This window comes from Nycticebus coucang, chromosome 9 (assembly GCF_027406575.1).
Source record: "Nycticebus coucang isolate mNycCou1 chromosome 9, mNycCou1.pri, whole genome shotgun sequence".
Lineage (NCBI taxonomy): Eukaryota > Metazoa > Chordata > Mammalia > Primates > Lorisidae > Nycticebus > Nycticebus coucang.
This window is the reverse complement of record NC_069788.1, coordinates 109467554-109491115: the sequence shown is the minus strand read 5'-3', so window position 1 is coordinate 109491115 and position 23562 is coordinate 109467554. Positions and strand designations below refer to the sequence as shown.

Below are 23562 nucleotides of genomic sequence, written 5' to 3'. Positions count from 1 at the left end.
AGACAAAGGCCTTTTGGAAGCTTACTTTTTCCAAAATAGAAACAGCTACCCTCACCCTCACCCTCACCTTGGCCCTGAGGTTTTTACAGCATCCTAGGGTTGTGCAAAAGTTGTATGTGTTCTTTGCACTGAACAGCTCTTGGCCTGGTTGCAGGAAGGTGAGTGATTATTGGCTTACATGCTCAAGAAATTGTACCATCCCAGTACTTTAGTTGTCAGAGAGAAACATACTAGAAGTGGCTTCGTATACTATGTAATGGTAACTTCATCCATGTTGGGACAAAATGTAGTCTGGGGAGAATGGTGCATAGAATGTTTGCTCTTCAGAAATCAGAGTAAGAGGGCACAAACAGACATTAACCTCCTCCAATAGAGGTTAGTGCTTCCTACTTTATCTCCCTGAATTCTCAAAAAATGAGTTTACAGAATTATTTCATTGGGAAGAGACAGCAGCTCTGCTCCATCAGCAAGAAGTCTGAGCGAAGGCAAAACAGAGTGTTTTTCTGGAAGGAATTTTTAAAAAAGAAAAATCCTCCCAGAATTTAATCTCTGAACAGTATTATCTTTCTAGTAAGAGAGCCCAGATCTTGCTTCCTCAGAACCTTCCAAGTTGCAGTCTGTGTTCTGTCTATCAGAAATGCCTCTTTCCCACCCACGAGTACCCTTCTGTTGTGGGGGAAAGAGGGCCTTTCCAGCCTTTTGCCTGGGACCAAGCCAACCCTCAAACTGTGGTTTTCTGTGAGTCTTTTTCCTGTAGTAGGGCTGATTCCCACACCCAACAAAGAAGCAGGAGTCATGTACATGTCGACTAGGTCCTGAGTAGAGGCCAGTGCCTACACAGTTCTCTCCGTCCTGGGACATTGACGACAGTGCAGCCCTCGTCCCTGTGTTGTTAACATTGTATATCTAAACTTCACATTTCTTAGGAAATATGGAGCAAGAACTTCATATAATTCTATCCTTTAATGAATGAATAACTGGACAAACAGTTCACGTGACCTATAGTTGGTGGAGTTGTAGGATTGGGGCCAATACAGGCCAGGCGGGGCCTCACGGGGCTGCTTTTTATCACTGGTTTAAACACTTTCATTTATATGTCTGCTTTTAAAATTGCCTGAGTGTTTTCCTGGGTTTCTTCTTATCAGATTTGATTGTTTTAATCCCATCCCACACAGCCTTGTCTTTCATGAACCACCTGAAGATTTGTCTACATTACTGACTTTTTGGCATTTCAGATGGTATACAATGTAATCATTTCATTATCCATTCAGTGTATTAAGAGTATCATCATTCAACCACAAGTCACAACCTGGAAGCTTTTTACTATATTTGGAAAGAGTATCTGCCTTCTGAGATGCAGTACATTTCTGTTGTATTGAAGCTTAAAGCAAGCTTGAATCTGTGGCAGATCGAGAATTATTTCTTATATCAGTTAAGATTCCATTTGGCTGTATGTAATCAAACCCCCTCTCCTCATTCATGGTTTAAACAAGTTAGAGGATTTTCCCCCCATATGTGGTTGAAGATATAGACATAGGCTCTTCCAGATTCCATGGTGCCGTCAGAAACCCATGCTGCTTCTGTCCTTAGCCTACCTTAGCAACTCCTGTGCCTGTATCTCTAACTAGATATTTATGTTCTTGGGCAGAAGAACAATAGTAAATAAAGGTCTAAAGGTCAGCCACCAAGTCTGCCTCTTTTAAAGAGTTTTTCCCAAAACTGTACCCAGAAACGTCTGTTTATGTCTTAGTGGCCAAAATGTGTGTCATCTTTGGGTAGAAGAGAGATTTGGAAATGTAATTTTTTAATGGGGCACATTTTATTACCCACACGAAAGCAAGGTAGTATTATTAGGAAGAAAGGGAGAAGTGATAGTATCCAGACAATAAGTTTGCCTAACTTATTTTATTTTGTTGTTTAAAGTGAAGATTGATTTTATATAGATCATCAGAGTCTAAGGTCCTGCTACAATTTTGCATCTCGGAAGATGAATTTAGTTTTGTTTTTTTTTTTAAGGACACTATTAAAATTTGCTTTAATACTTCTTTGGGGGAAAAAAAATCACTCTTGTAGTGAATGAACAAGACACAATTTTATGCTATTATTTGTATCTACCATGCCATGAATTCATAGGGAAGAGGTTCCAGTAGCTCAGGGAGGCACCTTGCCATTGAATGTGACAAAGTGTTGATTGACTTTTGAATTCATGGGAAATAGGTTCCAGCACCTTGTATCACTGTTACGTGGGGTCTGTTGGTTATCCTGTGTGCTATGCTGTACACTTATTATGCCATGAACTCATGAGGAGTAAATAGATTCTTGCACCTAAAAACATGGGTCCACTGGTACTCCTGTGTGCTATGTTATATGCTTATTATGCCATGAATTCATAGGGAATGGGTTCCAGGAGCTCAGGCTCTTTTCCGTTAGTTCTCACAAAGTGGGCTTCTCTGGGTGGCACAGGCTGGCGCTTCAGTTGAACCCAGGTACCTTTTTCTTTGGCTTCCTTCTTTTTCTGATCATTTTCCTTCACACGTTTCAGGAAGCTATCTCGGCTCTTAGAGTGCTTAATATGCTCAATACGAACATTAATCCTCTTTGCAGGGATCTTGCCTTTAACTTATTTGTTTACAACAATGCCAACAGCATGCTGGGTAACATTGTAGACTCTTCCAGTTTTGCCATGGTAACATTTGTGTGGCATGCCTTTTTGTATAGTACCCATTCCCTTGATGTCTACAATATCACCTTTCTTGTAGATTCGCATATATGTGGCCAAAGAAACAACTCCATGTTTTCTAAAAGGCCTAGAGAACATGTATTGGGTGCCTCTCCTCCTTCCCTCTGTGTTTGTCATTTTGGTGAATTACTGGAAGATGGCATCTCTGGCTGAAAGGTGTGAATTTAGTTTTGTTTAGGATCTGCAGAAAAGCTGACATATTTTGTGACTGAATGTGAGTTGGACACAAATAACACACTAGGCACTGTTCAAAGTCCAGAGAATGGTCCATTTACAAGATTACATCTGTACATAAATACATATTTGCCTATTTTCTTGTCTAGAAATTTAGTTGATGAATACTTGGGGGGTTTCCCATGGTTTTCATTTATTAAGTACCAGTGAGTGAAACAAAAATTAAACATATAGACAATCCAGCCATTATATATACACATACATTTTTCCAAGTGTTTTAAAAGAGGAAAAGATTATTTCTGTCAGGGAGAATTGAGTAAATAGGAGCCGGGGAACCTAAACATGTGTTTTTATTTTAAGAGTTTGCTTTCACAGCTAGTGAGCATCATCCGAAGACTAGAAAAATGTGTTGGAAGAAATGCACAGCCAACTCCCATTCACAAATGATTATTGACAGGTAGATCTGTGTGTCATCCCATTCTTGGTTCCTCAGTAAACAGGTAGAGGTTCGGAAAGGAATGGAGCGTTTGTTGAGTGCCTGGCTCTTAATTTGTTTTGAGAAACCCTTATGGAATGCCTGGGCTAAGATTACTTGCAAGATCTCCAACAATCCAATAAAGCAATTTTAATTGCTGATGAGAAATCTGAAGCTCAGAGAGGTTAAGTAACTTGAAAGGATAACCCACTTTGACAGGGCCAGCATTCAGCCCAGGCACATTTGACTGTAAGCCATGTTCTTTTCCTCTGGGTCTCTATGCTTTTCACTGATGACCTAGTCTGCTTTTGTAGCCAGTGTCGAACAGTTAATTCCTTATTTTACCCAATCTAATAGGGAGTCTTATACCCTAATGAAACTTAGGCTTCATTTGGATATTTTTGACTTGTGTTGAATTAATTTGTTACTTGCTTAAACGTTATTAGAATTCAGCTTCCTTTTTTCTTTTAATAACTATTTTTGTAAGAAATAACTACATACATAATACAAAATTTAAAAGATACCAATGATATATAGTAAAAAGTTAGTCTCCCTCCTACCTTGACCCTTAGCTATCCAGTTCTCCATGAGGGCTACCATTTTTTTTGTGCATCCTTCCAGAACTTTTCTGTGCAGATACTAATGTTTGTGTGTGTTGGTATATACATATATATGTTTGTATGTATTCTTTTTTCTTTTTACAGAAATGACAGCTCACTACACTCACTTTTCTGAACTTGCCCTTTCCATTCATCTTTTTATTTGTGTTAAGATGTCCCTGAAAAATTTGGGGGAAAAAATAAAAGAAAGAAAAACTTATGGATTAGGAAATATAGTTGTCACTAATGGCAACATTTGTTGAATAGCTGTTCTTACTGATGGTAGTTCACTCACAACATTTAAAATATAACTCATGGCAGGTGTGACAGCTCATACCTGTTATCCTTGCACTTTGAGTGGCTGGGGTGAAAGAATTACTTGAGGAACTTGGAACCAGTCTGGGCAACATAGTAAGACCCTGTCTCTACCACAGAACTTAAACATTAGCCAGGAATGATAGCTGTAAGTCAGCACCAGAATTCTAAACTACCCCTCCTGGTTTCTGTTCCAGCCTCATCTCTCCACTCTGTGCTCATTCTGCATGGGCCGCACTGACTTCTTCCCTCTCCTCCTACATGCAGACTTTCTAGAGTTCCCAGTTTTAGAGTTGGCTAGAATCAAGTGAGGCTTCATGTTAGTTTTATTCTGCACTCTTTCCAGTGCTTGGCACCCAGTAAGAGACATTTATTAAAAATTAGTTGAATTTAACAGTGAAGGAAACAAAGACTGAGAGAGACAGAATGCTTTCCTAATTCACATGTGGGTGGACCAAGATGTAGTGCCCACATGGCCAATTCCTAGCCCAGTGTACCTTCAGCAAGACCATCCCAAATCTTCTGGTACAAGAGATTCCCCTTCTCTGAATCTACATTTGCATTAGCAACATAAGAGAAATTTTTCCTTTAAAAAAATTTATTTACTTGTCCCTTTTCTTTTTGCCCCTCTTCAGGATTACAAACCAGTTGCATATAATGAATGGAGTGTGAAGAGGATCTATATCAATCTTTTTTTTTTTTTTTTCTTTTTCTTACAGGCAATCTTTGGCAGCCAGACACTACCTAACTCCAATTTGTGGACAGTGAATAATGGTACAGGCTGCAGAATTTCAAGTGCCACAGCTGGTGGTCAGAAGCCAACCACTCTGCCACAAAAAGTGGTGCCACCTCCAAGTTCCTCCTCCTCCCTGGTCCCCAAACCTCCATCCAATCACAAACAAGTGCTCAGAAAGGCAGCATCTCAGAGGGCTTCCAAGTAAGTTTTCTATAATCTCTATAATCTTCTGGTCACTTTCTTTGAGTTATATCTTATTGATGGAGCCTTCAAAACACTTCTTACTGAGGTACTGAAAACAAGAACACCCGATGGGGAATATCGGCTAACTCTAGAGCTCAGCCCTGGCTACAGTTGAAATCACCTGGGGAGCTGTTGCAGCGTTTGAATGGCTGGGCTCTACCCTGTGCGAGGAGTAGGCACATCTTTTAGGTCCCACCGGTGATTGTGATGAGAGCTGCCCACTGAGTTCAGGGTCATTGCTAACCAACTCTGCTGGCCTCTGGCAGGAACTATAATCTGACAGAGGACCAGGTAACAGTTCTGACTGTGGGCTTGGAGAAAGGAGTTAAAAACTTCCTCCATGTATCTTTCCTTGGTCATTCTTCAGAATCAAATCAGTAGCCGCCACCTCCTCTTTTATTTCTTCACTTTTAAGCATTTGAATGGGAAGATACAGGATTGAGATTTCATTTGGGGAAGTAAACTTTGTTCACATCAACAAGCTCTGTGTAGCAACAATGTTTTTTTGTTTTTTTTTTGTAGAGACAGAGTCTCACTGTACTGCCCCCGGGTAGAGTGCCGTGGCGTCACACGGCTCACAGCAACCTCCAACTCTTGGGCCTACGCGATTCTCTTGCCTCGGCCTCCCGAGTAGCTGGGACTACAGGCGCCCGCCACAACGCCCGGCCATTTTTTGGTTGCAGTTTAGCCGGGGCTGGGTTTGAACCCGCCACCTTCGGCATATGGGGCCGGCGCCCTACTCACTGAGCCACAGGCGCCGCCCGCAACAATGTTTTTGATACCTTTTGTAATCCACCTATTTATACCAAAAAAGACATTCCGTGGTTGAATCAAATTTTTGCAGGCACAGTCCTTCACTCTCCCTCCAGCCATTTTTTAGTTAGGGAACTAGAAGTAGGTTGGTAAAGAGTGTTGGTTCTAGCAGCCCTTCTTCAGTTTACTTTTCAGAGATGTCTGGAAAAGGCAGGCATTTCCTGCCGTGTGATACTTAAAGGAGATTTGTATGTTTCTCTTGCCCTCCTTAAGGCTTCTCATTTATTTGTCCTTTACAAGATCAATATTAGTTGTAAGAAAGAATCCTAGGACACCAAAAAAGTAGTAACTGTTTTTTCTTTTTGGGATGGTGAATCAAATTCTGGATTTGAATTGAAAACAGTCCCTTGTGGCCATTTTTAATTATATCGCTGCCATTATTCCTTTATCTGACAAATATTTATTTAGTGCCCACTGAAGACCAAGCATTGTTCTAAGAAGATTTGGCATTATAATGACTGCAGCACTCTCTGGAATAGTAGAGAAGGGCAGTAAGAAGGCTGCAGTTTGTGGTTGAATTCCAGTAGCTAACTAGAAAGGAAACTGTATATCTTCTCATGAGAAAGAGTAGAGTTAAAGCCTTAAGGGCATGGCCTCTGTAGCCTGGATTCACATTCCCGCTCCACACTTCATTAATTTGATACCTTCTGCAAGTTACAAGTTAATCTTTTGATTAAGAGTATCTATCTTCTTTTTTGTTTGTTTGTTTTTGAGGTTTTTGGCCGGGGCTGGGTTTGAACCCACCACCTCCAGCATATGGGGCTGGTGCCCTACTCCTTGAGCCATAGGCGCCACCCAGTGCCTTTGACACAAAGGAGTAGGGCGCCAGCCCCATAATGCTGGAGGTGGTGGGTTCAAACCCAGCCCAGGCCAGAAACTAAAAAAAAAGAGTATCTACTTCATAGGTGGGTTGATAAACATTAACATAGAGCAAAACCTTGCGCATGTAAGAACTCAGTAAGCCTTAGTCACCCACATATGCATTCTAAAACCACACTCTCCTTTGCAGGGTTGAAAAGCCCACAGTTTACTAGGAAAATTAGCGAATGGGATGTGAGTGCTGAATTTGCCATGTGCTCCTTATTTGTGAATTTTGGTTCTTGCCAATACCCTGAGATGGCCCTTGGTGGCCTGTGTGGTGGTCTGTGGAGAGGTGGGTTTAGGCAGCAGGGCGATGTTTGAAGATGCTGCTTGCTGTCCTGAACTCAGCTGGCAGAAGAACTCCTCAGCCTCCTCCTGGACAGACTTTGCTTTACTGCATTTTTGTGGTTTCTTCTCTGTGACAGGCAGGAGTGTGGGAAAACCGGAAACAGCTCAGCATCAAAAATGCACAGAGGGGAAAAAAGCAAAGATTTCTTCAGAATTTAAGTAATATAATCCAAGTATCAAAAGGCATGCTGTGAGGCGTTGTTCCAGGAAATAGTTTCCAATTTTGCCTTTAAAACTCTAGCCTAAGTCTCTGAAGCTAAGTTAGTATTAATGGAGACTCTAACGCTCTCTTACTAACAGGTAAAATGTACACTGTTGTGAAGGCCCCACTGTTTTCAAATATTCTTCTGACTTTTAGGAACAACAATATGAACAAACTCTATGAAGTATCTAGATAAAATTTTCTTTAAAATATTGATAAAGCATATTTTATATTAATTTTCGATTTACAGAGAAATTGTAAGGATAGCACACAGTTCCTGTGTACCACTCACCCAGTTTTTTCCATTGTTAACATCTGACATTGCCAGGAGACATTGGGAAAATCTGCTATACTAAGAAACTGTCATTGGTGTATTACTGTGAACTAAACTTCATACTTTATTTGGATTGATAAAGTTATTTTTAATCTAAGGAAACTTTTCATGACTCCTAAAATTGGGATCCTGAGTATCAGTTGATAATATTCTCACTATTCTAAAGTAATTCTTGTTCCTAGCCAGCGTTACAAGTTACCCAATGTCTCCATGACTCAGTTTCCAATTTTACAAAAGGCATAATAATAATAATAGCGCCTGCCTCATAGATTCTTAAGAGAAATAAATGAATTAATGAATGTCAAGCACAAATACAGTACCAATACATAATACATGCTAAATGCTAACACTAAATACTATGTTTAGAGATGAGATAGCATTTCAAGAAATTTTCATGTAATTTTTTACTTTCTTCTTACAAGATGCTTCATTTGCTTGGATCTTACTATGGCCTTACTGTGGACTCTGGCTCAGTTCAGATTAATCAGGAACCCTCAGTTATGACTGTTGATACTGAGTCACACTCAGGAATGCCATAGTTGCCCCAAGAGACACAACTAATAAGTTGTAATGAGCTTTTGACCATGCCAAGCCCTGTGTTTTTTTGAGTTGAACTCCAAACTTCTAACATAGAAGTTGGCATTAGACAAATATAGAAGCAATTTCCAAAAGCATCAAAGTTTCCACATCCTAGAGGGTTGAATTTAGAGAACAATAGAACATTAAAGAGGGAATGTCCTTGCGATTTTGGTGCAAAGGGAGTTGAGAATCAGAAGGGTCCTGTTTCTTCATGATAATGCTCAAGTCACTTTCCCTCTGAAGGTTTCATTTTCCCATCTGTAAAACAAAAACTGCTTGCTGTCCCTACTGAATAATTATCCAAAATAGTGTGTTTTCTGTCTATTCTGTTGAAAGCTTTTTTATGAGCACATTTGTTTTTTAATCCTGATACTTTATAGGCTTTTCCTCATGTCTTCTTGGCTTAGCAGTTCTTTGTTATTGTTCTAAAATTTGTATACTTACATTTCTTATAACTAAATCTCATTTTTCAATTCTGTGAAGAAAATTATTTAGAATTTTTTTCCCCACCATTTCCATAGTGCCAGTAGCCTTTCTTGATTTCCTTGTGTAATGTTTGCAACACCTCATAATTTAGTACCCGCTTCAGATCCTCCTTTCAAAACTATTTGTGGTATTTCTTCCCAGCAGTCAGCTGTACTGAGAAGGATGACAGCCTGTGAATAACTACATGCATCTAAACGGTCTTTTCCTTGTCAGTGGCCTTTTGTTCAGATCCAGAATCACACTCTCCAGGAAGTATGGAGAAACAAACCTGAGGAGATTGGTGTTTGCCAGGCACATGGGCAAAACTCATAGACGAGAGATGAATTTGAAAGGCAGGGTCAAAAGCTGTTGTAACTTGGGAGACTTCTCTGGAGAAACCCAGACTGAACTATAGTGCTTTCCTTTAAGTAGCTGGGATTACAGTTCCTTACTCAGGTTTTAGGATAATCTGCATCAGTGTGACCACAGTGGAAACTGAAGGTAACTCCTTTGTCAGTACCCAGGACAGTGGTGTTTGTTACAGGCTGCTAGGAACTGGGAGAGGGTAAAGCTGCAGGAGCTAAGGAGCCTGGGAGCACCAAATGCCAATCAATAAATGTACCCTGAACGCATGGTGAAAGACGTTGAGACCATCATGTCTGATGAGTATAAAAATAAACATCAGGTTAAAAAAAGTTATATATTTTTAACATGCAAATCATTGAAGTGGGAAGATTCTAGGGCAAAGTAATCAATAGTTATAGTGCTCCAAAAGTTCTTGATGTGAACATAAAAGCTGTCTTATTCTGTATTAAACATCTTTTGTTGTTAGCCTTTTATTATATGTAGTTTTAAGAAACATAATTGAATCTATGGCATTTCCATCGTTAAATATAGGGTTCTCTAAATTAGGCATTTCCAAAATACATAATTATAAAATTTTTGTGCTACAGATAAAGGAATAGAGGTATAGTGTGGGGCTATGAATGTAGCAAAGTACACAGATGGTCAGTGGCCAAGCCACAACTGGAACTCTTATCACTGATTTCCAAGGTTCCTACCAATTCACCCAAATACATCGGTCCAACAAATGGCAGATTAATTATTTTAAAATATTGCTTTTGGAAAAATACCGCATGCTCACTTAGGAACTCATTCGCTTCCCTTTCCACACCATTTTTACCACTCAAAAGAGAGTTAATGCTATTCTCATGTTAAAGGTGTGGGGGGAAATTCTGTTAGATGGAGCACAGAAAGTATTGGATGGAAAAACAATATTGATGGCTTTTGTATCATGCCTTCCTGTGAGAGTGCAATACTGCAGACAGTCCCCTCTTACTCAGAGTTGCAGGGCCTCAGGGTAGGTAGGAAGGAAGGGGCACTGCCCTGAGGCTCTCTCTCTTCTGTTATCCTTCATGATTTGCATCTCAGTGATGGTCTTAGGTCTTAGGACCATGACATCAGTCAGAGAGGAGGATCCTAGCAACAATACCTAACCAAGAGCTGCCTGGTCGTGTGTGGTTCATGGGGGAGGAGAGGAGTGCAAGAGTCACGGAATGATGGCCCATCCTTTGGGGAGTCATATTTGTGTAATTTAAATTAAACTCTTCTCATCCCTGCCTGCTTGGCTGTTAAAATAGTTGTTGAAATAGTAATATAGCTCTTGGACATTTCCCATCCTTCATTTTCCTTCTTTGTTATCTGAGTAGGAAAATAGAAAATAACCTTTTTAAAAGATATGGGTAAGAATTTATACCAACCTGTGATAGAATCCATATCATTTCCTCCATGAACATAAGACCTCAATGGCAAACTTAGACTTTCTTCTCTCAGGAAGAGCAAACATTGAAAACTCCTGGGGCTTGGAAATAGAGAGCAGAGTTGAAGGCATCAGGGAGAAGATCCGGAGATACTGTCAAACCCTGAAATAAGTTTAAGCAAGAAAGGAACATTTTAGAAAACATATTCTCTTAACAAAATTTAGGATAGAGTGCATCTGTGTGAAAAGATAGAAAAGAGTATTATATTGAAAGAGCAAGCAGTCTGAAGCCAGGGAGGTGAGAACTACGTAAGTGAAAAATAGTGTTGAATACAGTGAATAGAGATTGGGCACTGCAGAAATTGAATTTATGGACTAAAAGACAAATGTCTAGAATTCTGAAGAAAAGGTACGCAAAGGTAAAAATGATGACCAGAAAAGATAGAGTCAAACTTAAATAAGGAATTCCAGAAAGAGAATAGAAGTAATATTCAGTACTATAGGCAAATAAAACCTAAAGATGAAGGGTTTTGAACGATATAGCTAATAAGATTAAATCAATAGGTACACAACTTGGTGCCATACAGAGCTCCCACGGAATAGTTTTTGAAACTAGAACACTTCAGTTATATCCTCCAAAAGTAAAAATTTTATAAGACTTAATCTCTGACCACTTTATAATAAAAGGAAATATTAAAATAAAACAATGGGCAAAATGCCCATGTAATTTAGAAATATTAAAACTTTTTTTAAAGTAATTCATCAAAATTATATGTAGACTATATTAAAAATAAGAATTGGGCCAGGTACAGTGGCTCATACCTATAATCTTAGCAGTCTGGGAGGCCAAGTGGAAGGATTGTTTGAGCTCAAGAGTTCAAGACCAGCCTGAGCAAGAGCAAGACCCCATCTCTACTAAAAACAGAAACAAAAAATCAACTGGGAGTCATGGCAGATGCCCACAGTCCCAGCTGCTTAGGAGTCTAAGGCAGGAGGATCGCTTGAATCCAGGAGCTTGAGCTTGCTGTGAGCTAGGCTGATGCCCCAGCACTCTAGCCTGAACAATAAAGCTAAAAAACAAAACAAACAACAAGAAGAAGAAAATAGAATTGTATACATTAAAACTTTATATTTGAAATGTAATCAAAGACGTACTCAAAGGTAAATTCGTAATTTTTGTCATTGCTGAAATACAGAAAGATTGAAAAGAAATTGACCGAGATAAAATAGCAATCCAGCTTCAGCTAGTGCCCAGAGAGCAGTGTGAGGAATTCCCTTGACTTAGCAAGAAAGAGAGCTTCCATAGGGTAGTAGTGTCCAGTGCAGAGGAGAAATGACAGGAGCAGTGAACATGCAGCCATATTCCTGTGGTGCCTGAAGCAAGGTCTTATCAAGTGAAATTAGAAGAGGGACCATAAAACAAAGCTTTTTTTTTTATTCAGACTAACATAAGGGAACATACGATTACGTTACATTGCTTGCATTTGTTAGGAAAATCTGAGTTGCATTTGAACACCACTCTTGTAAGACCTAAAAAAAAAAAAAAAAAAAAAAAAGCTGGGCATGGTGGCTTATGCCTATAATCCTAGCACTTTGGGAGGCTGAAGCAGGTGGATTGTTTGAGCTCAGGAGTTTGAGACCAGCCTGAGCAAGAGTGAGACCTCATTTCTACTAAAAATAGGAAAACTATCCAGGTCATACCTGGAGTCCCAGCTACTTGGAAGGCTGAGTCAAGAGGATCACTTGAGCCCCAGAGTTTGAGGTTGCGGTGAGCTGTGACACCACAGCACTCTACCCAGAGGGACTGAGTGAGACTCTGTCACCAAAAAATAAATAAATGAAATAAAAAATAAAAAACCAAGTAAAGCAAATAAAAGAAAATCAAGAAGGAAAGTAATATGAAGTGAAAAGCAAGCCAAAAAATTATTTTTGTTGTTAGTAAATTGATATTCAGAAGTGTGATTTTTTTTTTCTAGCTGGCAAGTCTGTGGCTATTCAGACACATTCTGATTTCCCAAACAGTGATAACACTGAAGACTGTTGAAGGCAAAGGCTTAGTTTCAAACAAAAGAAAAAATTCAGTTTGGACCTACTGACTTCCAGTCAAGTTGGCTCCTAACGTTCACACTTTTAACAATCCCCCTCTGCTTCAGATACATAGCAATGGTAGCTAAACAGTTTAAAGAAAACCTACAGAACATAGCTGTGCTTAAAAAAAATAGAAATATCTTCTTGACCTCAGTAGTAAATGAGAATCAGTGAATGAGGCTGAAGCTTGCTTTTTTTTTTTTTTTTACTAATATTAAATCATAGCTGTGTACATTAATGTGATCATGGGGCACCATACATTGGTTTTATAAACAGTTTGACACATTTTCATCACACTGGTTAATACAGCCTTCCTGGCATTTTCTTAGTTATTGTGTTAAGACAATTATATTCTACATTCACTAAGTTTCACATGTACCCTTGTAAGATGCATCACAGGTGTAATCTCACCAATCACCCTCCCTCTGCCCATCCTCCCGCCTCCTTCTCCTTCCTCTCCCCATTCCCCATATTCTTAGGTTATAACTAGGTTATAGTTTTCATATGAAAGCCAAAATTAGTTTCATAGTAGGGCTGAGTACATTGGATACAACAAAGATATTTGCACCAGAATGTTTATTGCAGCCCAACTCACAATTGCTAAGTCATGGAAAAAGCCCAAGTGCCCATTGATCCATGAATGGATTAATAAATTGTGGTATATGTACACCATGGAATATTATGCAGCCTTAAAGAAAGATGGAGACTTTACCTTGTTCATGTTTACATGGATGGAGCTGGAACATATTCTTCTTAGTAAAATATCTCAGGAATGGAAGCTATAAGCTTTCTGAACTCTCCTTTGGAAGCAGGCAGTGGCCACCTGAGTTCAGCTCCTGTTGCATACTGAGGCCTGCAAGTATCCTACCAAGAAAAAAGACAAAAGCCAGGATCACAATTTGAAAAGGAAACTGATTTTCAATTTTGCCCCCCAGAAGACTTTTCAAAATATATGGAGAACATTGTTGTCATGACTTGTGGGGGAGGATGCTAATGGCATCTAGTGGATAGAGTCTAGTGATGCTGCTGAGCACAGGATAGTCTCCCACCATAAAAATTATCCAGTCCAAAATGTCAGTTATACCAAAATTGAAAAACTCTAAAGGATGTAGTGAGCTTTTCTAATGGGAGACTGATAAAACTGGCCTGGGCTTAATGACTTAGCAAGACAGTAACATACTCTTGCCTATTCTTGCCTTAGAACTAATCTGGATTCCTAAATGTCACTGAGGCAAGGCTCCCCAAATGCCATTGTAAAGCCTGGTTTTGAACCAGTGTCAGGGCACCAAGGTGGAGGCAAGTGTTTAATCTTCAGACAGGGAGGAATGAACTAGAAGAGACACAGAAGGGAAATGATTCTCTTTCAAAATAAGCCTGCAAACCAAAATTCTACAACATGTGAATAAATCTAATACCAGAACAATTGCCAACAAAATCAACAACTGGAACATGAATTCTTTTTTTTTTGAGACAGAGCCTCAAGCTGTCGCCCTGGGTAGAGTGCTATGGCATCACAGCTCACAGCAACCTCCAACTCCTGGGCTCAAGCGATTCTCGTGCCTCCGCCTCCCAAGTAGCTGGCACTTATGGCACCCACCACAATGCCTAGCTACTTTTGGGCTGCAGCCATCATTGTTGTTTGGTGGGCCCGGGCTGGATTCGAACCCACCAGCTTAGGTGTATGTGGCTGGCGCCTTAGCCGCTTGAGCTACAGGCGCCGAGCCGGAAGATGAATTCTTTACAGATAAATTCATATTTTTGAATAGTCAGACATGTTAGATCATGTGTCTAATGGAATATCTGGTGAAATATCACATGTGGCTCTGAGAGAAGTATCAGAAGAAACACCTAAGGGATAGTTGGACAAGCAGTACTTTAAAAATAATAACTGAGAATTTTCCAGAATTAAGACGTGAGTCCTTAGCTAAAAAATATATTAGATGTCTGAAAAGAAATGATACCTCTAGATACATAATAATATAACTGTACAAAATAAAACATAAAGAAAAATCTAAATACTACTGAGAGAAAATTCTCTTTAACTGCAGGGGAACTCCGAGTACTAGCCTTCTCCTCAGCAATAATGTTGAGGTAAAGTAACTTTTAATCTAGAATTTTATGCATAGCTGCACTGTCATTCACATGGAGGCACAAGTCTAAGAGTGTGTAACAGCTCTGAACCTTACTAGACTACAGAGTGATTATAAAATGTCAGTAAATGTTCATGAGTATAAATAATTACTGGTCTTAAAAAAAAAAAAACCATGTTTAAGACAACAAAGAGTATTCAATGGATAAAGTCTGTGTCAAGTTCAAGGGTGGGACAGAAATACTGGATAATTAGGAGAAAAATAGCTAAAAAATTAATATACAGTCTATCGCTTTCAAGCCAACAGAGACAGGAAAGTGATAGGTAGCAATTTTATGAATCCAGAACAAGGCAGGAAAAGAAAAAGAAAAGAAAAGGAAGGTAAATGGAAAATAAAAACTAAGGTAATAGGCCAGGTTTGGTGGCTCACCCCTGTAATCCTAGCACTCTGGGAGGCCAAGGCAGGTGGATTGCCTGAGTTCATGAGTTCGAGACCAGCCTAAGCAAAAGCGAGACCCCCCCATCTCTACTAAAAATAGAAAAACTGAGGCAAGAGGATCACTTGAGCCCGAGTTGGAAGTTGCTTTGAGCTATGACATCACGGCACTCTACACAATGCAACATCTTGAGCCTATCTCAAAAAAACAATACACTAAGGTAAAAGAAATAAGCCCAGGGCGGCACCTGTGGCTCAGTCGGTAGGGCGCCGGCCCCATATACCGAGGGTGGCGGGTTCAAACCCAGCCCCGGCCAAATTGCAACCAAGGAATAGACGGGCGTTGTGGCAGGCGCCTGTAGTCCCAGCTGCTCGGGAGGCTGAGGCAGGAGAATCGCTTAAGCCCAGGAATTGGAGGTTGCTGTGAGCTGTGTGAGGCCACGGCACTCTACCGAGGGTCATAGGGTGAGACTCTGTCTCTACAAAAAAAAAAAAAGAAAGACAGAAAGAAGCCCAAATATACAAGAAGTCACAATAAATGTTAACAGATTATGCTTTTCTATTAAAAAAAATGATCAAATTGCATCTTTTTTTAAAAGTCTACTTAATAGGTTGCTTAAAAGAAATGTACCTAAAGTAAAATCTCACAGAAAAGTAGAAAATAGTTGGAAAAAGACATACCATAAAATCCTAATCAGAAGCAAAACTGATATAGCAATATTAATACCAGATAAAATAGAATTAAGCAAAAAGTCTTAATAGAGGTAAAGAAAAGCACCTTATGCAAATTATAAATTCAAAATATATAAATCCAAAGCTGACAAAATTATAAGGAAAAACTGGCAAATTATCAATCATAGTGGGTAATTTATTTAAAATGTACTTCTATTAGTAACTGATAGGTATTTAATAATTCAAACAAAAACTAAAGATTTGAATATTTGAAATGCAAAATTAATAGTTTGCTTTAGTAAGTAGCATTTAATCTTTTGAGGTCACTAGTTATAATAAAAAATATATTTTATATGCAACCCCCTAAAAATATCCATCTTTATATATATGTGCATATGAAATTTAAATTTCACAAAATACTATTTTCTGTTCTTTTTTTTTAATGCTGATTGTGAGCCCCTAACTTGATTTTATAACCCAAGTATGAGCCACAATTCACAGTATGAAAAGCACTAATAGCTTATACCCAAAAGGGAAATGTATATTCTTTTCAAGTACACATGGAAAAATTCAGCATATATGATGTACCAAATGAAGGCTACCTATATTTCCAAATATCAATATCAGACATTTCACACTCTTTATCCACAAGTCACTTAAATTAGAAATAGTGAAAAGAGAGTTTTTTCCCAAAAATCCATGTGTTGAGAAATGTTTAAAAATAGAATACCTGTTATTCATTCATTAAAGAGATGATAATAATGAAAATTATAATATATTTAGAACTGAGAGCTATGGAAGTACTATGTAGCAAATTTGTGGTATAGCTAAGACTGTACTCAAAAGCAAAAAAAAAAAATTTTTTTTTTTTTTTTGAGACAGCATTTCACCTTGTCTCCCTTGGTAGAGGGCTGTGGCATCATAGCTCACAGCAACCTCAAACTCTTGGGCTCAAGTGATTTTCATGCCTCAGCCTCCCAAGTAGCTGGAACTACAGGTGCCCGCCACAATGCCAGGCTATTTTTAGCCACTCTGGCTCAGGCTGGTCTCGAACTTGTGAGCTCAGGCAATCCACCCGCCTTGGCCTCCCTGAGTGCTAGGATTACAGGCATGGAAAGTCTCAAATGCAAATTTTTAATCTTAAATGCATTTATTAAAAAGACAAGGATTAAAAATAAGTATTATTATTATTTAATTTGAAAAGCTATACAAGGACAGCAGAGTTACCTGATGAAAATAAAGAAAGGGAGAAAATACAGAAATCGCCTAGAACAGCCAAGCAGAACATGAGAGAACCAGTGCCTCAAATTGTGTCTGATATAGGGTAGGGGTTCATTAAATAATTGTTGAAGGAATCAATGAAATCAACAAAAGCCAATAGAGAAGATCAGCTCTGGAAAGACTAATGAATAAAAAGTAAGAGCCCACATAAATAGTATGGGAACAAAAAGAACTATTACCACAAATACTGTGGAGTAACGTGTAGTATATTTATAAAACGGAGTCCTGTGTACCACTGCACAGGAGTTGAATTTCACTAAATGTTTCTTGAATTGGTTTTGGAACCAGACCCTAATGAATAAATTCTGTTATTGTCTAAGGATTAGCATGTTAGCTACTCTTTGTAAAATGTCTGTACTATGTAATCCCTGAACTAGTAGATAAAAGGCAGAAACCTTCATGGACCTATGTGCATGGAGATATGTTGTAAGGAAAGGTCAAGACATTTAATTTGTGAACAAAAAACATAATGAAAAGTCTAAATACTTTTCTTTTAGGGGGCATTCACTTTTTTAACCTAACTTGTTCTCAGGATTTCTTCTCTCCTTTGGGAATTGAAAGAGGCTGTTTTATCGCCCATATTTTACAGAAGTGATCAAGTTTGGGAGTATTTGTTTTCAGGACCTTCACAAATGCCTGTTTTGCCACAGCCCAGGTGAGGTCAGCATTTCTAGCTCTTCCTGTATAATCTTGAACATTTTCCTTTTCTGGGTCCTTGTACAGAAAGGTCGTCTCTGATGTGGGGGCATGAATCCAAGATAAACTTTTACCAAACTGTCGAAATATAGAAAACTAGTACCTCTGTTAGGGAAAGCCTTGAAAAGAACCCAAAGAGAAACAATATAGCTGTAAACCACCGTCAACCTTGTTAAGTAATGAAAATAACAGACCTTAAAGAAAGCGTATCGCTTTCAGAAAGGTTTCCATTGATCAAAATAGATTGGCAAAAAAAGAACAGAGGAAACCACAAATAAAGGATATGAGGATGCACAGAAAAGTGCATCCAAAGCCTGACTGGCGAAGTGGATAATGGGGATATTGCTCATTCTACCCCTCCTGGACTTGTGCCCTTTGTATCATGTAGGCTGGCAATACGGTGTAGTCTTGATGCCAGTAGAATTTCTAGCCAGGTGTTTGGTTGACTTATATTCCCTAAATAGAGACTTACAATAGACAAGATCTTTCAAAATGGTAAATACAGGCAATATTTAATCTTACGGGGATATTATTGGTTTGCAAGGCATCACTGAACAACTTGTTTACAAGGCCTAGAAGAGCTGTCCTTTCAGAGTAGGAATAACATGATGTCAGGCTCTTTCTCAGGCCTCAGAAGAATGGAAGAGGATTAAGGAGTCGATAGATATGGGACAAGTGAATGTAATTCAGGGTTAGGAAGTATACCGTTAATGTTTAAGGAAACTCTTTAGGTGCTAGCCATGAGACGCCCCAGGGAAAGATATTGCCCTACTTGAAAGGAGTATGTCACTATTCATGGAATTCTATCAGTTTTTTGTTGATGCTATATACAACCACATTTCTTAGTACAGCTTTTAAGTGGCTAAGCTAATCAGGCAGCCTACCCCTGAGCAGGGGCTGGGTTTTAACCTGCCACCTCCAGTATATGGGGCTGGCGCCCTATTCCTTTGAGCCACAAGCGCTGCATCCCTAAGCAGTTTTTAATAATCATTGACAGACAGTCATCCTCAGACAAAAGCCTGAATTGAGTCTGTTATCACAGCTGAAGTTGTAATAAGCCTCTAACTCTCAACTTTTGACTCACTTTTCCCTCCCATAGGCACTTGCACTGTGTCCAAAAAGATCAGTTAATGACTAGAAACCCACTCTTTTTGGATTTGAACTCCAACTTTTATCTTAATATAAATAATGGTAACTTTCTTATCCTATCTTTTTTTATTTTTACTTTTTCTTTTTTTTTGAGACAAAGTCTCACTTTGTCACCCTCAATAGAGTGCCTTGGCTTCACAGCTCACAGCTACCTCAAACTCTTGTGGGCTCAAGCGATCTTCTTGCCTCAGCCTCCCAAGTAGCTGGGACTACAGGTGCCCATTATAACACCCAGCTATTTTTTTTAGAGATGGGGGTCTTGCTCTTGCTCAGGCTGGTCTCGAACTCCTGAGCTCAAGCAGTCCAGCCGGTTTTCCAGAGTGCAAGGATTACAGGCATAAGCTAAAGCATCTTATCCTATCTTTTCAGTATTTCTCAATGTAAAACTCATATAAAACTCAATAACTCCAGTTTTTCTAAATTCATCTTTAGCCACTTCTGTATATTCCCCATACACTGTGGTCAGAAAGCAGCAGGTAGAGGAGCTGGGTCAAACACATATTTAACTTTCATGTTCAACTATTCAGAGAGAAAGACAATTATAATTTCAATAAAAGTGGCTGATTCTAGGCGCAGTGGCTCACACCTGTAATACTAGCTCTGGGAGGCCAACGCGAGTAGATTCCCTGAGCTAACAGGTTCAAGACCAGCCTGAGACAGAGCAAGACCTCATCTCTAAAACTAGCTGGGCATTGTGGCAGGCGCCTGTGGTCCCAGTTACTTGGAAGGCTGAGGCAAGAGAATCGCTTAAGCCCAAGAGTTTGAGGCTGCTGTGAGTTGTGATGCCATGGCACTCAACCAAGGGCCACAAAGTAAGACAGTGTCTCAAAAAAAAAAAAAAAAAAAATAGTGGCTGATTTATTTGATGTTCCAATTAGGATAAGATGGGAGTTATGTTATTCCAGTCAGTCTCAGTTTCCCTGGCCCTTTCTCATAGGAAGAGCATCCCACTGCACTGTTATTTTCCTGCTTAAAGATACATATTTTATACAACACAGCCCCATAATACAGCTACCTGCTTTGTTTGGTGCACAGTTGAATAAGTTATTCTGACACTGGAAGAAAAGGTATTGTTGTATGTAAATAGCCTATAGTGAATGCAGAGAGTGTTGAACAATATTCCTAAATAAAAATGACAATAATAGTTGATGTTTCTTTATTTAGTCCTTTGTGTAACACTCTGTGCTAGGAAGTGCATATATTCACCATCTTATTTAACCTTCAACAACTCTCTGAGGTACATCCTGTTATCCCTGATGTTAAACTATAGTACCTGACTTAAAAGAAAACCAGGGAACACATACATACCTCTCTATGTAAATGTTTCCTAAAATACAGAGATTCCCAGCAAAGCAGCAAAGAATAATTGCAGGGGCAAGTACAAATTCACAAACAGGCTCTCAGGCTGTTTCAAAAGTTCTCATTTAGGAGTGGGCCATCCAGAAGTTGGAATGTATTTTCCCAAGGAAATGATGTTATCACCACTAAACTGTATTTACCTGTAATGTGCCCGAAGTAGTAATGACAGATCTAACCATTTTGTGCACCAGTGTTTCCATGGAAAAATCCACTCAAGAGTTTCCCCTGGATTGCTGTGGACACATTTCTCCATCACAGAAGGAATAGAGACCCTATGCAAGAAAAACGAGAATCCTTAGAAATGTTCAAATTCTGAATTAGTGGTGGCTCCCGAGGCCTTTGAAGGGAGTTGATGGGAGGAAGGAGAATGGAAGAGTGAGGAACAGATCGGAAGGTCTTGGGTGAGAAGTGGGTGAAACCTCGGAAAGTAAAGGGTTGGTTGACGGTTTCAGAGAGGAGAGGGAGAAAGCTAGAGAACTCACTGGGTCTAGCCCCCGACGCCCGGGGCCTCTTCTCACCTCTCACGCAGCTCGGTCCCTTGTATTACCTCTGTTTCTTCTACTAACCCAAAGATTTTGCCTGCTTTCTTCCCTTTTGGACTAATCTGTGAAACTGAGACCAGTCCCAGGGCTTTTCTCCACTCAGCTGCTCCCAAAGCAAGCACAGTGGCCCAAGGATTTTTCACTTTTACAAAGGAAAGAGCTTGTCCCAGGCCCTCCAGAAGTTTTCCTTTTTCACTTGGATCTAGAAGAGCTAAAATCAGTCCCAGATGGGTCTGAGAGAAAAGGCATAGGCATTTCAGAGGTGGCTCTCCAAGGCTGGGGCTTATGGGAGAAAGGAGAAGTCCCCTGCTCCTTTCTCTCCTGACTCTCTCCATTCCTCCTTGTGCTCAAAAACAAAAGCAGAAAGAAAAGAGTAGGGCCCAAATCCCAGCTTGCCAGAGGGGAAGGGCTGTAAGAAAGTGTGATCCTTGCGTCAATGCTGGGCCGTATTTTTTTTCAAGGGGCATGTCTCTTTCAGAGCTTATATTTTGGCAAGGATGACAGATATTAAGCAAACCAGTTATATTATTTTATACTTTTAATGATAAATGTAATGAAAGAGTTACAGAGAGCTATATGAGACTATAAAAGGAAGAGCTGACATGGTCTGTAGGATATCAAACTAGTCCTAGAATTTCTGAGACACGTGACTGGGGAAGTTCTGCCCAGAGAATCATATACATTGTCCTGTCTCTTGTCAAAGTTGGCATGAGAGGAAATGCTGGACACGTATAACAGTTTCTCAACCTCAGCATTACTGACATCTTGGATGATATAATTCTTTGTTTTGGAGCATTTTCCTGTGTACTGTAGGATGCTTAGTGCATCACTGGCCTCTATTCACTAACTGCCAGTAGCACCGAATAGTTGCAAAATGTCTTGACATTGCCCCTTGTCCTAAGAGGTGAGGGGGGACAAAATCTGTCCTTTCTACCTTCCCCAGATGAGAACTGTTGCTCTACATGAAAACTTTTTTAAAAGTGTGTTTTATATGATTTATCTAAGCCAATACCAGGATTTTAATTTATTTAATAACCAACAATTTATTGAGTAACTTTTTGTATCAGGCACTGTTCTAGCCACAACATCATAGCCTGTGCTTTCTCTGTTGAAACAGGATCTCACTCTGTTACCCAGGCTGGAGTGCAGTGGCTATCATAGCTTACTGTAACCTCCAACTGCTGGGCTCAAGTGATCCTCCCACTTCAGCCTGCCAAGTACCTGGAACTACAAGTACATGCCCAGCTAATTTTTCTATTTCTTGTAGAGACAGGTTCTTACTATGTTGGCCAGGCTGGTCTTAAACTCCTGGCCTCAAGTGATCCTCCTGCCTTGGCCTCCCAAAGTGCTGGGACTATAGGCGGGAGCCACCACACTGAGCCAAAGCCTGTGCTTTCTTTCTTTCTTTCTTTCTTTTTTTTTTTTTTTTTTAAGGGAAAGTTTTTTTATTTTTTATTGTTTTGCAGTTTCTGGCTGGAGCCGCCCCTGTGCTTTCTTGATGCTATATTTCAGTGGGGGAAAATGAACAATACATTTTAAAAGATGTAATACTTCCAAAGAAGGGTGTAGGTTGGTCAAAGGGCTCCTCTCTGATGACTTTGAACAAAGTCTTGAAAGAAGCAAGAGAATGAGCCACACAAGAGGAAGCACCAGGATCAGGAGGGGGAGCCATTGGAGGGCCTGCATCACCTCACCTTTCTGTCTGCAGGTCTGATGGCGCTCCTTTGTGTTTCAGAGGGTCCTCCATAGAAGGGCAGCTGAATGGACTCCCGAGCAGCCTTAACTCTGCAGCCTTTATGCCCGTCACCAGCTCCACAGGTTAGTGGGCACCAGCTCCTCTGCAGGTGGGGCAGCAGGGAAGGTGCTAGGCTTGGCACATTCTCTCTTCTGCCTCCAAAGAGAACACCAGTTCAAAGGAAGAAGTATCCAGACCCTTAAAGCATTGGCCAATTGGCATTTTTGTTACATTCTTCTTTAAAATAAGTTTTAATGCCTAGGATAGGCATTTTCTAGAACTAGTTTAGGGTAATTGAAACTCCACAGTCTGATAGAATACGGTCAGATTTGCAGGGCTTAAAAATGCCCTGAGTTTTTACTAAAATTGACTGGTATTTCACTCTATTTTCTTTTTATTTTTTGAGATGGAGTCTCAAGCTGTCGCCCTGGGTAGAGTGCCGCGTTGTCACAGCTCACAGCAACCTCAGACTCTTGGGCTTAAGTGATTCTCTTGCCTCAGCCTCCCAAGTAGCTGGGATGACAGGTGCTCGCCACAACGCCTGGCTATTTTTTTTTTTGGTTATAGTTGTCATTGCTGTTTGGCAGACCCAGGCTGGGTTGGAACCCGCCAGCTCCAGTGTGTGTGGCTGGTGCCCTCCCTGCTTGAGCTGCAAGCGCCGAGCCAGGATTTCACTCTTTGTTTTGTATTTCTACATATTGTATCTCTCACTTAATCCTCTCAACAGTTCTTTGAGGTTAGTCTTCTCTCTCCAGCCTCCCCCCATGAGGAAACTGAGGCTCAGAAAGTTGAGAGGCGTTGGGAATTTATCCATGGATTTAGACCTGAACTCTGGTCATTTGTGCAGGTCTTGTCATGCTAATGCCACTGTC

At 39.9% G+C, this 23562-nt stretch overlaps 1 protein-coding gene across 16 annotated transcripts in view; it reads left to right on the top strand.

Moving 5' to 3' along the window:
* TTLL5 (tubulin tyrosine ligase like 5) overlaps nt 1-23562 on the top strand; it is a 331666-nt gene that overhangs the window by 252121 nt on the left and 55983 nt on the right. For 8 of the 16 annotated variants that reach the window (XM_053601040.1, XM_053601031.1, XM_053601030.1 and 5 more), the window contains 2 exons: nt 5023-5240; nt 22691-22773. In XM_053601040.1, coding sequence (XP_053457015.1) covers nt 5023-5240; nt 22691-22773 — 301 coding nt within the window. Of the gene's footprint in view, nt 1-5022; nt 5241-17741; nt 17865-22663; nt 22774-23562 lie in introns of all 16 variants that reach the window. The other 8 variants (XM_053601027.1, XM_053601035.1, XM_053601032.1 and 5 more) reach the window with 3 other exon arrangements.